The sequence below is a fragment of the Chrysochloris asiatica genome, unplaced genomic scaffold (assembly GCF_000296735.1).
Source record: "Chrysochloris asiatica unplaced genomic scaffold, ChrAsi1.0 scaffold00116, whole genome shotgun sequence".
Taxonomy (NCBI): Eukaryota; Metazoa; Chordata; class Mammalia; order Afrosoricida; family Chrysochloridae; genus Chrysochloris; species Chrysochloris asiatica.
The window spans coordinates 7,806,226-7,819,963 of NW_006408634.1; the positions used below are offsets into that span (position 1 = coordinate 7,806,226).

The 13,738-nt window shown below is 54.9% G+C and overlaps 2 protein-coding genes across 2 annotated transcripts in view; one reads left to right on the forward strand and one right to left on the reverse strand.

Annotated features, from left to right (window-relative positions):
* Positions 1–6,835, forward strand: part of PTOV1 (prostate tumor overexpressed 1) — an 11,946-nt gene extending 5,111 nt beyond the window's left edge. The window contains exons 2-12 of the mRNA XM_006868415.1: positions 3,092–3,229; positions 3,308–3,390; positions 3,473–3,530; positions 3,615–3,722; positions 4,158–4,313; positions 4,570–4,659; positions 4,744–4,817; positions 4,890–4,947; positions 5,525–5,629; positions 6,546–6,743; positions 6,824–6,835. Coding sequence (XP_006868477.1) covers positions 3,092–3,229; positions 3,308–3,390; positions 3,473–3,530; positions 3,615–3,722; positions 4,158–4,313; positions 4,570–4,659; positions 4,744–4,817; positions 4,890–4,947; positions 5,525–5,629; positions 6,546–6,743; positions 6,824–6,835 — 1,080 coding nt within the window. The remainder of the gene's footprint in view (positions 1–3,091; positions 3,230–3,307; positions 3,391–3,472; positions 3,531–3,614; positions 3,723–4,157; positions 4,314–4,569; positions 4,660–4,743; positions 4,818–4,889; positions 4,948–5,524; positions 5,630–6,545; positions 6,744–6,823) is intronic.
* Positions 6,836–7,630: 795 nt separating this feature from the next.
* PNKP (polynucleotide kinase 3'-phosphatase) lies at positions 7,631–12,272 on the reverse strand. Its single transcript, XM_006868218.1, has 16 exons — positions 12,122–12,272; positions 11,623–11,669; positions 11,021–11,320; positions 10,261–10,340; positions 10,120–10,177; positions 9,895–10,002; positions 9,571–9,642; positions 9,120–9,168; positions 8,951–9,021; positions 8,778–8,870; positions 8,595–8,691; positions 8,443–8,504; positions 8,155–8,264; positions 7,984–8,071; positions 7,822–7,883; positions 7,631–7,748 (listed from the first exon to the last, which is right to left on the reverse strand). The coding sequence occupies exons 1-16, from the start codon at positions 12,270–12,272 to the stop codon at positions 7,631–7,633; spliced, it is 1,566 nt and encodes a 521-aa protein (XP_006868280.1).
* Positions 12,273–13,738: the final 1,466 nt, after the last annotated feature.

Consider the following 13,738-nt stretch of genomic DNA (forward strand, 5'->3'; position numbering starts at 1 on the left):
TATAATATGGAATGAATGTAAAACTAAAGTTCTCCCATGTAAACTATCATATAATTCACAATAAAACATTAAAAAAAAAAAAAAAATTCACCCTGTGAGCAAATTTCAGCCAAGCAATAAACACTTCTATAAGGGGGATGTAGTGTGGTGCTGCGGATTAAAGCACTGGGTTGCAAGGTTGGTTTGCACTGCAGGGTCGATGGTTCAGGCTTCTTTGGAAACCCTCTACAGGGTTGCTATGAGTTGGAAGCGACTCAATGGCACTTAGCGATTATACATGATACACTTAACAACATAAAGGGAACAGTAACAATGGGGAGGTATGCACACCTTAGAATAATCAACTATTTGAGATAAAAAAGGCAGTATTTTTCCAGGGTCAGAGTTTACTAGGGTTAGGAAAGAGGGAGGGATAAAAAGAAAGTGGGATAAGTGGTGTTACCTTGTGGGGATAACAATCAATGACATGAAACAAAATATATATGAATGTTGAAGGGAAAAACTGATCTCAGGAAACCTTTACCCAATTCACAATGAAAAGTAAAAAACGAAACACCTGTACTACAGAACAAAGTATTGTCTGGTCCTGCCCCACATCATCAATTGGTGCTGTGTTTCAGCCCACTGTAGAAACCAGTGTCACTTCATCTTGTTGAGAGGTTTCTTCTTTTCTGTTGACCCTCTACTTTACCAAGCATGATGTCCTTCTCCAGGGACTGGTCCCTCCTGATGACATGTTTGAAGTACATGAGACAAAGTCTCTCCATTCCGGTTTCTAAAAAGCATTCTGGCTGTATGTCCTCCAAGACATTTGTTCATTCTGCAGTCCATGGTATATTTAATATTTACCACCACCACCACCACCACTTAAAGGCATCCAGTCTTGGTTTTTTGTACGCTGTCCAGCTTTTCACGAGTATATGAGGCACTGGAAATACCATAACTTGGGACAGGTGCATTTTAGTCCTCAGAGTGATCTCTTTGCTTTTTGACACATTTGAGGTCTTTTGCCCAATGCAATACATCCTTTGATTACTTGGCTGCCATTTCTGGGGGGCTGTAAATTGGACACATGGCCATGTTTTATACATGCTGGCACAGATGTGAGATTTTCCTTTGGCCTGCACTCAAAAAGTCCAGTCCTTAACAGTAGTTTTCCCACCTTGATGGTTGTGTCCTGGGCCTTTATATGCCAGACTTCCAAGTTACCCTCCTCCAAGTCCTACACGGTGAACTGCCCTCCTGGACAACCAGAGCTTCACCACTTGCTCCTGAACTTAAACTTGGCCTCTAGCTGTGTTCCCTCCCATCCTAAATGTGCCTCCTGCGTGCAGTTAATATGCAGCATGCGCCAGATGTGCACATATACCTTTCTCTTCAAGAATACAGAGCAGATGTTAGGGGTCCCAACTTTCTGTTTAGCCACGGTCCTAGAAGTCTCCTGTACATCTTCATCTCCAGAGACTGCTCCAGATGTGCTCTGTAAATGCGTTTTCTCAGGTGTGGTCCCTGCAAGCCCAGGGAGATAAGCCACCTACTTTATCTCTAGGGAGTTCCTGGGTGGTCCAAGCAGTTTGTGTGCTCAGCTGCCAACTGAAAGGTTGGAGGTACGGGTCCACGCAGAGAGGTGCCTCGGAAGAGGGGTCTGACGATCTACGGAAACAACCATCAAAACCCCTGTGGGAGGGACATGGTTCTACTCTGAGGCTCATGGTGACTGGTTCTCCAGCTCATTCAGCATTACATACACACTTGCTCTTTCACTGAGATGGTCTCTCGTTTTCTTCTGGCTCTTGTCCATTTGTCCAAACTCCAGGGTCATCTGCCAAGCTTGTTTGGTTTGTTCCATTTTTCAAGCCCTCACAAAATCAGACTTTTGATGCTTCATGTTAAGTGCCTTTGAGTCAGTTCTGACCCACAGCGACCCTGTATAGGGAGGGTTTCTGGGGAATACTGTGTGGCGCTGCAGCTTACTGTGCTAGCGCTTCAAACCCACCAGCCGCTCCTCAGAAAGCTTTATACAGAGTCACGCTGAGTCAGAACTGACTTGATGACACAAAAGCATAGGGCTTCTGAGGAGTGGCTGGTGGGTTTGAGCTACAGACCTTTTGGTAAATAATCCAGTGCATAATTATCCCCAAACAGAAGGTGTCTGCGTCTCCTGGGAAATTTGGAAGCTTTCCAACAGTGACACCTTCCATGTTCCCTTTTTGAGTGGTGTAGGGGCGTACCTGGAACCACCTACTGCTACTGTCTCTGAGTTTTGAGCTGCCAGGCTGTTTCAGGAGTCTTGCCTTGTGCAGTGACTTGTTTGGGTTTGAGAAAAACAGGGGTTTGGCAGAGTTCCCCCATGTGTCAAGTGCATCGGATGCGTTGCTTTCCATGGCTTCACTGTGGGAACCTGTGTTTGGCAAGTGCTCTGGTCACATGAGGGCCAGGCCCCTCCCAGTGCTATAATACCTGTATTTGCAGATGTCACCTGGCTCCCCGTTGGCCGCCCCTGTGGTTCTGTTTCATGGGTTTGCTTTCTTTTTAAAGTTAGCCAGTTGATTGCAGGGACACTGGAAGTGCTCTGTAGGGTTTTCCTGGCTGTGATCTTTGTGGAGCAGATGGAGGGTCAAATTGCCTGACCTTTTGTTTCACAACAGAGGACTTAACCATTGTACCACTAGTGGTCCTTTTCACGTGTTTCTCTCAACAGCTCCCCACCTACCTGGGAACAACCTGGTGTGGTAGGTGTTGTGGAGGGGATGTTTAGGCTTCTGACCAGCAGGGCTGGTGAGCGGCCCGTGTTGGGGACAGATGGACCCAACTCCAGTGGCTTGTGCATTGGAGGCCTGGAAGTAACCTGGCCCTGGTCTACAGCATGGGAGCCCTCCACCGGACAGCTGGCATCTGAGTGGGCTGGGTTACAGAGGAGGGAGCATGGCTCCATCCAGCTCCAGAGGTGACACCTGAAGGCTGAGATGAGGCTGCAGGGGGTGTGTATGTAGGGGGGGAGGTCAGGAAAGGGCTGGGGGCTGGGCTGCTGTGATTTCGTCTGGGCTCTATGAGGGGTCCTCAGCCTCCCCCAACCCCCTTGCCCCTGCAGAAAGGTGCTCGGATTTTTGGCGCTCTGGGACCCATCGGGCCTTCCTCCCCCGGACTCTCGCTTGGTGGCCTGGTGGTGAGTGGACACAGGCTCAGCAACAAGTTGCTGGCCTGGAGTGGCATCCTGGAGTGGCAAGAGGTGAGTGTGGTGACCATGGCTGGGGACTCCTGGGGTGAGGGTGGGGCAGGCGTCCATTGATGCCCCCCCCACCCGCAGAAGCGCAGACCCTACTCAGACTCAAGCGTGAAGCTGAAGCGAGTGCTGCCCTGCCAGGCTTATGTGAACCCAGGCGAGAACCTGTGAGTACAAGGGGTGGGCAGGGCGGGCACAGGGGAGAGTGGACCGGCCCATGCAGGTGACCTGACCCCCTCCTCCCTACAGGGGGACCGACCAGTGGCCCCAGAAGCTGATCATGCAGCTGATTCCGCAGCAGTTGCTGGTGAGCCCCCCCCCCTGCTTTGAGAGCCCGTGGCCCCCCGCAGACCCTCTACTAGCACTCACTGCCTTCCCCTGTCACCCCCAGACCACCCTCGGCCCGCTCTTCCGCAACTCCCAGCTGGCACAGTTTCACTTCACCAACCGAGACTGCAACTCCCTCAAGGGTCTGTGCCGCGTCATGGGCAACGGCTTCGTGAGTTCGTGGGCATGGGCAGCACTGCCACTGGGGGCGGTGCAGAGGAGCCCCGCTGTCCAAGGAGCCCAAAGGCCTGACTTGGACAGAGCACATGGCTGGGGACCTGGGTGGGGGCGGAGGTGGAAGGGTGAGTCACATGGATGATTGTGTGTGTAGGCAGGACTTCTGTTTCCTTGTCTGGACATTTGGGGCTGGTCAGTGGAAGCCAGAGGAGGCAGGTAGAGTCTGGATGCAGAAGTCAGGACCCCGTGGCACCTGCTCAGCCTTCTGAGTCTCAGGCCTCATCCCCGCCTGTGGGAAGCTGAATTTCAGGAATACAGTTGTTGATGCCAGCCTCCTCCCACCTTTCCCCCAGATGAGGTGGTCAAGGGGTCACGGCTTGACGGGGAGGGGTGTCACGGAACCATGGGCCTGACCTTGCGCCATCCACAGGCGGGCTGCATGCTGTTCCCCCACATCGCCCCGTGCGAGGTGCGCGTGCTGATGCTCCTGTACTCGTCCAAGAAGAAGATCTTCATGGGCCTCATCCCCTACGACCAGAGCGGCTTCGTCAATGCAATCCGGCAGGTCATCACCAACCGCAAGCAGGTGCGAGGGAGAGTGCCTAGGCTGGTGAATGTGCTGGACCACAGGACAGGATCCGTGGACGTGGCACCATGGGGGAACCAAGTGGCTCCAGAGGAGACTTTGAAGGGGGCCAGGGACACTGGAGGGCGTGGTGTCTCCTGAGGGGCCTGGAGCAGGAATAGAGTGGGTGCCCCAGCTCCCCCACTGCGAGTGCTGAGACCACTCTTGGAAGTGTCCCAGCTTGGGGGGTTAGCTCACCAGTCCCCTCCTTCCACAGGCAGTGGGTCCAGGGGGTGTCAATGCAGGCCCGGTCCAGATGGTCAACAACAAATTCCTGGCGTGGACCGGCATCATGGAGTGGGAGGAGGTGAGCCGTGGGGTGGTCCTGGGCTCCAAGGGACAGAGGGGCACGTGCGGCCCCACCTGACGTTCCCTCTTCCTCTCCCCTAAGCCCAGACCTGAGCCCAACACTTGCTCCAAGAGGTGGCTGCCGTCGCATGTCTACGTGAACCAGGGCGAGATCCTGTGAGTGCTTGGCCGAGGGTGGGGCCTCGAGGGGGCAGACCCTCACTGACCCGGTCCCCTTGTACCTTGCAGGAGGACTGAGCAATGGCCTCGGAGGCTGTTCATGCAACTCATCCCGCAGCAGCTGCTGGTAAGTGGGAATGTGGGGCGCAAGGAAGGGCACTTCAGTTAGTAGGGAGCAGGTGCCAGGTAGTGCGTTCCAGGCAGTAGTGGGGAGTCAGGAGAGGGGGTGTTCTAGGTGCCATGGGGCATCTGGAGACCACAGCCAGTAGGGAAAGAGGGAGGGGTCCCATATGCCAGGCTGCAACCCTAAGGTTTCTTGGAGCAGTGGGAAGTTCGGGGCTGGAGTGAGATTGTAAAGGTTGAGTGTTAGGGGCCAGGGAGGTGGCCTGGGCCTTGGGTGGAAGTATGGGGCAAGTACATTTGTTTGTTTAGTAAGTGGTGCCGCCCAGGGATGTGGGTGCTTTCTGACCTGGGGCTGGACTCCTGGTGTCCAGTGTTTGTGGAGGTGGTATTGTCTGAGATGGGGACAGTGTTTGGTTCTGAGCACATTGTCGAGGTGATTAGCATGCAGGACAGGGCGGGGAGTCCCCAGAGCTGGAGGTGATGGCTCCAGGTTACCCTATGGGCACTAGCATGGGGACAGCAGAGACCCAGGGGCCCAGGTCCCTGACTCATATGGAGCGTACCCCTGGCCTTCCCCGCAGACCACCCTGGTGCCTCTGTTCCGAAACTCCCGCCTGGTACAGTTCCATTTCACTAAGGACCTGGAGACACTGAAGAGCCTCTGCCGGATCATGGACAATGGCTTTGTGAGTTGGTGGTGGAGCCGGCTGGGTCACCTGGGAGACAGGTGTAAAAATCCAGAAAGCAAAGCCACTTACAGGGTGATGGGCTGAGGGGGTGTGGGGGAAGCAAAGTGAGTGTCACTGGGTGGACAGTTCCCCAGGGATGGGGTCCCGTGTGGCTCCAGACCTGCAGGGCTAAGGAGGGTCACCACAACTCCACTCCTCTCAGATGGGAAAGAGGCTTAGCTGCTGCAGCCAGTAGGTGTTGAGCTGGTCCCCGGGCCTGCCATCCACTACCACCTAGGGCTTGCTCACAATGTTCTGAGTGGTCCATGTCCTGAGGAACACAGTGGGGTGGGTCCTCACTCCGTGAGGCTCAAACATCTATGTTGTTCACGAAGTCCCCATACCAGGCCAGGAGGTCAATCCCAAATCCTCAGAGCCTGCCCTTCTCGTCACATTTGTGAGATGGCCTACTTGAGGTTTGCCTGTGTAGTAGTTTCCAGAGTCTGAGAACCCAGTGTTCCCTCTGGGAGACCTGGGAAGGCTTCCATGCTTCTACCCAGCGTGGTGCCCAGACTCCCTGTGGGTACAGTAGGTGCAGGCTCCCTAAACTTTCTCCTAGAGACTCAGCCCTCTGTGACATTGCAGCCTGGTGACCCATTCACTTCCAGGTCTTGGGTCCTTTGACTAAAGATGTTGTTGGGGCTGGTGTGACCTGCTGAGCGCCAGGCGCTGTTTCTCGGGCCGGGGCTGGCGTCTCCGTGGGGCCTCATCACAGTGCAGGCTTCCTGGGACCCACGTGCTCCCATTGGTCCTCACCCACTGTTGACCTCAGGCAACAGTCGTCTTAGGCCTCTGTCTCCCCATCTGTGAAATGGGGGTGATGACATTGCTGTCCTGCTGGAATGGCTGAAAGACACCCCTCTGCATCCACCAGGCCGGCTGCGTGCACTTCTCCTACAAGGCCTCATGCGAGGTGCGTGTGCTAATGCTCCTGTACTCGTCGGAGAAGAAGATCTTTATTGGCCTCATCCCCCATGACCAGAGCGGCTTTGTCAACGGCATCCGCCGTGTCCTCGCCAACCAGCACCTGGTCCTGCAGAGGAACTTGGAGCAGGAGCAGCAGCAGCGAGGGGTGAGGGTAGGCCTAGCCTCTGCTTCCCCCCTCCTCCACATCCTCGGCATCTGCTGACCTGACCCCCTTCCTCCCTACAGATGGGGGGGTAGTGGCCCTCTGGGCCAGGCCTCCAGGAACTGTGAATGAGGTCCCTTGCAGACTGGTGAGTGCCCCCCTACCTCCCCGGGTGCAATCTTGGCTGAGAAGGGTTTGGGGAATAGCAGGATGACCTTGGTCACCGAGGGAGAGGCTGGCACCTAGGCAGCGGGTGAGGGTGTGGGGACACAGAGGATGGTGCAAACCTGGGACTCTGGGAACTCCTACCCAGACCCTCCCACTGCCCCTTCCTCTCAGATCAGAGGCCTCTGAGCAGGGACCCTGGGGAGTGCAGTTGTCCAGTGTGATGGAGGATTGTGGGTGCCCTGAAGCACCTCCAACAGCGGTCTCCCTTCCTGTATGTTTTCCCAATAAAGCATTTTAAAAACCCACCAACCACATCATTCACAACATCCCCCCCTCTGGCCAAGGTCTGACTCAGGACCCAGGACGTGTGGATATTAGGCATTTCTAACTAGTCTCTGGCAGGGTTCTCAGGGTAGGATGCCCCTTGGAGCCCTTCAGGAGATGTGCTGTGGCAATTACACTACAGAGACTTGTGGGGAACCCGCAACAAGCCTGGCTGGGTTCAGCGCTCATGGTGCCCTAAGGGAGGTGGCTGAGGTGATGTGAAACTTTGTTTCACATCTGCTACTGTTGGTGGCTGACTCAACCCCCCAACTCCCGGACCCAGGGCAGTCACTTAAGTCTCTGCCAGTCTTCTTCCTGGATGGCACCCCCCCGCCCACCAAGAAGCAGTGCTGACCAGGCTTGCTAAAAAAGAGCATTTATTGTGGGGGTTGGGGGGCTCAGCCCTCAGAGAACTGCCTGTACAGCCGCTCCAGCCGCGGCGCCAGTTGAAGCCGGAAGGGGATCTCCAGCACTTGTGTGAAGCCCTCAGCCTGCGTGGGTGCCTCAAACTGCTTCCTGCAGCGGAAAGGGCTGTGAGGCTGTGAGGGCGACCTGCACCCACCCGGCCCTCTGTCAGGGTCTAGGGTACCTGTAGCCATACATGACCACGTCAGTCACTGGGGCGTGCTGGGATCCCGTCATCTCACGGAACTATGGGGGAAAGAGGAGGTTGGAGCTGGGGGCAGTGGGGAGGGGGCGCAGGGGTGGGATGGGGTGAGGAATGGGCTGGGCCCCCGGTGGGGCGTCTCACCCGGTTGTTGTGACGCGCCTGCTCCAGGGTGGCAGGGAAGAGGAAGCAGCGGCAGGGAACACCTGCATCTTGGGCACACTTGATGTACCTGTTTGGGCATCAGGACAATGCTGGTATGCTATGGGTTCCACCAGGCTGCCCTCTGGGAAGCCTCCCACGGGACCCCAGTACCTGGCCCGACTCAGGACATCTGGGTTTGTGTTGTCAATTACAACTCGTTTCTTCTGCTTTAGGGATGTCTCACACATGGTCACACAGCGTTGCCATGAGCCCAATGTGTCCTAGGGGACACAGGAGAGGAAGTTATGGACAGGGTCAGAGTGTAAGGGAGGCCCAGAAAGGAGACAAGGACCCAGAGAAGAGCCGAGATGGCAGGGAGAGGGGCCGTGGCTAGAGACCGGAAGCTGAGGTCCTGAGATTATGGCTGTGGGGCGGAGGGGGGGTAGACAAGGGTTGTACCCTGTTGACGTGAACATATCCGGCTGAAACCAGGTGCTCTTTGACAAAGGTAGACTTCCCAGCTGTGAAGTGAGGACACACTATTAGCGAGTGCTGTAGGACCCAGAGGAGGGCTGGGGGTACCCAGATGTCAGGTCAGGTGGGCATCTCACCCCCAGGAAATCCCACGGTGACCACCACCTCAGGGTCAGTGCTCAGAAGAGAACTGGACTCGGGGAGGCATAGAGGTCCTGAGGAGATGACGTTTCTCTGGAGGGGTGGGACATAACTAATGAGATCCGATCCCATCCCACCACCCCCTCGAGTCTCCCCACCTACCCAGCTGCGGGCCTCACCGGGTCAAAGGCTGGGAGTTCGAAGCTGGCTGTGGGCCACTTGAGAAAGAACTCCTCCGGTGTGGAGAAGGGCAGGCCGAGGTTGAGGGCAAACTGGGGACAATGGTGGGAGTAAGAAGTGTGAGGAGGAGGGGGCTCGGGGGGTGGGGGGGGATGACGTAGGGGGCCCTTACCAGGCGGTCTGCACAAGAGAAGTCTTTCTTCTTCCGCCCAGGAGCCCAGTTAGCAGGTCGCCCAGCTGCATCTATAAGACAAGGCACACATGTCTCCACCAGCAACTCAGAGACAGTAGGTGATGGGCACCTAGCTCCAGTTGCCCATCCCCAAGTCCCTGGCCCTCACCTCCAACGTAGTGGCTGTCCCCAATGGAGATGGGCACGTCCTCGTTGGCCTGGGGAGAGGTGGATGGGCAGTGGGCAATAAAGAAACCTTTGAACACCTCTATTCCCCCTAAAGGAATGCAAAGTCTCTGTAGGATAAGCACTGGACTGCTAACTGCAAGGTGGGCAGTTCAAACCTAACAGCCATTCCTAGAAAACTATATAGGATCACTATGAGTCGGAACTGACTGGTGGGCACTCAACAATTCTAAAGCATATTTCTGCAGCCCACCCCTCAGACCACAGCTTTCACTCTTGGGCCTAGTCTGTTCCCCACACAGCTGCCAGAGGTTGAAGAAATGAGTGAAGACTGCTGAGATGGAAGAGCAGAGGCCGGAGATGAGACAGGGAGGAAGGAGAGGCCGAACAGGAATGGACAAAAGGGACAAGAGTACAGGGAGGTAGCAGCTTACCTGCTCCTGCAGATAGTCCCACATGCCAGTCACCGGCTTCCGGTATAAGCCAGCATGCGTGGCCACCAAAACCTGTGGGTAGCAGGGGGCTCAGACTCCATCCTTTGCTGCTCCTGGAGGAGTAACCCACATCCTTCAGAGCACCTGGAACTCACTGGCTGCTACCCCTCCCCCAATCTGGGAAAACAGCCAAGGCTCAGGCTACACAGTTTATGGTGGGTGTCTGTCGGCCTAACCCATCAGGGTCTCTGACCTGTCCCTTTTTTTCTGGCATCTGCCCTCTCTCTACCCCTTCCCCAGACCCCTGAACCCCCAAAGCCATACCTGGAAAGGCACCCCCAGCTTCTCCATCACAGCCTCAATTTTGCCCTTAAACTCTTCTGCAGGCAGCTTCCCCCGCCCGATGCCCATCTGGTTGGTGAAGATAACCAGCTGAGGAGCAGACAGGTGTCACTTGGTGTTCTGTGCACAGGGCCCCCCTCCTCACCTGAGGCTGGCTGTTAGAGGGTGTTTGCATGCACGCACGCACGCACGCACGCACGCACCTACCTTATAGCCCTCAGCTTCCAGCTCACGGAGCTTCCTTGGGATCTCTGGGTACAAGATCCTAGGATAGGCAGGGAACCAAGGGTGACCTGGGGCCTGCAGGTGAACAGGGTCTCCTTCCCTCCCTCCCTCCCTTCTTCTCACTTCCAATCACTGGGGCCAGTGGGAAAGACCTTCCCAGAACGTGTGGTGATGAGGGTCCCATCCAGGTCAAAGCTGGCCACCTGGGGTCAGGAGAGAGGAAGGCAGCTATCACCCCTTCATCCTCCTCATGCCCAGGGCTAAGTCAGCCTTAGCAGGGTGGCACTCTTACCACCCCCATTCTACAGGTGGGAATACTGAGGCACTGAGACATAAATGGTTCATGCACAGTGAGGCTCCTCAGAGCGCAGAGCCCAAAGTCCTAACTCTCCTGGCTCTCATTCCTCTGCCCCTCAGTCTTCCGCTCTTGAAAATGGCGGTTAATATTTCCCCCATCCTCCTTCCCTGACTTCTACCTCAGAGGGCTGTTATTTAGTGCTGTCAAGTCGGTTCTGACTCATAGCAACACTGTTAAATGGTTTCCAAGGCTTTAAATCTTTGTGGGAGTAGAAAGCCTCATCTTTCAACTGCTGAGCAGGTGGTGAGTTTGAACTGCCAACTTGGCGGTTAGCAGTCCAGTGCTTATCTTGGACTGTGCCACACCAGTACTCACAAGAGCTTTTAGAAACCATGAATGTCTGTTGATTGCTAAGTTAGGCAGCAGCAGATGGATCTCTTTTTCCAAGGCTGACAACCATCTCTGAATTTTGTCACCAGGCCCATTTCACAAAAGAAGTGAAGGCTAGGAGAGATCTGGTGACTTGCCCAGGCACCTAGGCCTCAGTATTTGGAGGTTCCCCCCAGCCATTAGCCTGGCCCTCACCTTGCCCCGGGCCTTCACCCCAGGTGCCGTGAACACCAGCAGCTTCTCAAGGTCCTCCCAGCCAGGAGATGACTTCCGCACACGCTTTTTCTGGGACTCAACACCTTCCTCTCCATCTGTGGCCACCGGAGGGGTGCAGGGCGGAGTGTCTGGCTGGGATCCAGAAGTGTGTGCCTCTTCCCAGCGCAGGGTCAGGGGGTGGAGACCATTGACCAAATACAGCGTATCCCCCACCCTCAGAGAGCCTTCTAATCCTGGGTTCAGCTCCTGGGTCCCCGCAGTTGAGGGGTTAACTCCCAGCTGCAGAGGAAGGAGGAGAATGTGGACCGGCTCCCGCCCCAATCAGGAACCTCTTCCAATCAGATAACCCAGGGGAAGCACCAGCTTCTAACTGCCTGTCAGTCAAGAGCCTTAAGCCCCATCTCTTTACTGTGTCCAACCAACCAGGATTTGATGCATGGGTTAACCCCTATTGGTCACGCCTCCTCTCTCAACCAATCGGATTTTCCCAATAGGCTCTTTTCCAGGCTGGGTGGAGATGCCTCTCTCAGGAGTCCCTACCCTACCCCAGGTCTTGCTAACCCTTATGGGGATCTCAGTACCTGTTTCACGACCACTGTCCGGGTCTCAGGGTCTGCCACCAGCTCCACTAAGTTAAGAAAAAGAGAATGTGCATCATTGTGTGTGTGCCTGGTCCTCTGATTATTGGGGGTGTGTGTGTATGACCTGCTCAGGCCACAGGATTGGACTACCAGCATCCTTAACGGTAGTAAGTGATAAGAGCTTATTTCTACAGGTAACTGGATCGCTCCCTTGATAGATAACCCTAGAATTACAAGAGACTTCTGGTTCGTGCCTACAGACAGGCTGATCAGCTCTCCTTGTGTACTGTGAATGTTCTCTGCCCCTGATAAGTCTCCTGGAATTGGCCCCAGCCCATGTTAGGCAAAACCCGGCTCTTGTTAATACTCCCAATTAGGGCTGGCTCTACCACCACGCAATTCAACCCAAGAAGCATCCCTCTGAGGGCATGGTTTCCCTTGGCCTGTGTTCCCGCCCCCAGACGCTGGTTACATCCATCCTGGCTCAGACCCCGCCTACCTTGGGTTCGTGAGCACTTCCGGTCGGTGACCCGGGTCAGGGGCCCCCGACCCAGGATGAGTGCTTGCCTGCCCAAAGGGAAGAAGATGGGGGGCGCCCCCCCTGGGGGGCTTTCGAGCCATAGGCGCCCCTGGGCCTCCAACTCGGCCATCCTGGGCCAGGGCCTAGGGAAAAAGTGGCCGAGTTTGAAAGGCAAGTCTGAGCCCCGCCCATTTTACCTGGCCCATGAGAAAGTCCGCCTCTTTCGGTTCCTCCAGAAGGTCGACCCGGCCCACAGGAAGTCCCTCTTCAAAACACTTCCTAGAACTCGCAGGTTGCTACAGGAAGTCCCACCCTTCTCTAGTCAAACCCTCTATTTTGGAAATCCCACCTCTTCGCCTGCCAACAGCTTGCGCAGTTTCCCGGGCGACGAAACTTCCAAGTCAAGAGCAGAGAGCTTCGCGCGTGTCCCCCAACCCCATTCTCACCTATCCCGCCACTCCGGTTCGCGCTCCACTTCCCGACTAGAGAATTATTGCCCGAGGCGCTTCGCCTGCAACTGGGCTCGCCGAGTTCTGTTCTGCAACAGACGGAAATGACTTGCTTCACGGAGCCGTGTGGGGCCTTGGCTCCTCCCCCCACCGTAGCCCCTCCCTGCCTCTGACTTCAGCCGGTCCCTACACAGCCAATTTTCTTTCCTCTTGCTGCAATGAGAAGCTCTGACCAGTAGGGGGGAGTGTGCCCCTTGTTCATTGATATTTTTCCCTACCGTCTTGAACTCTACTCCTATTTTGGCTAGAAATGGAGCTAGGGAAGTTCTTTGCCACTTAAAGGCAGTCGAAGGAAGACACCCACTACCATTGACAGTACCTCGTCTTAGATTCTTCTCTTGCTTTTAACCTTTATGCTGCAATCTTGTCATCTATAAAGTGGGGGTGATCCTCTGCACTAAGTGGGATTAATAGACTTTAGTACATGGCCATGGCTTACAATTCTCTGGGTCATAGTAAACCATATTAAAGTGCTGTCTAGCAGCACACCAGTGGCGGTGTTCGTTGGCAGATGGGGGTTACATGGAGTCCTAACTTGGGACCAGGTTCCACCTGCTTTATAGCCTTCTATATGTGGCAGGAAACTTCCATCTACAGCAGGCCGCTCTGACATTTACTGAGTACGTGAGCTAGCTAAGGAGACTTGTTAAGTGTCATTGAGCCAGTTCCAATTCATAGCGCCCCTGTAAAGGGTTTTCCAGGAGTGGCTGGTGAGTTTGAACTGCCAACCAAGCAGTCCAGAGCTTTATCCTACAGCGCTACACCTTGAAGTGGGTGACTCAGTGCCTAACAAAACTATTTATTTGTGCTTTATACGTTCCCTGACCCAGGAACAGATTCTAAAATGTGACATCCCCGAGAACTCAGTTTTGAGGAAAAAACCTGGACTTTCCTGTAGCTGGTGGGTGCCTTCTTTCTCTCAAGGCAAAGTGTGCAGCTGCTGAAGACTGACTTCCTGGTTAGACAAAATTCACAGCGATGGTTGAGAAGGTTTTCTTTTAGGCTTTCATAAAACAGAAACACCCCAGTCCTTGAAAATGGACTGTGTAGACCTGACTGTTGGCATTCACAAAACATAAAAGCACGC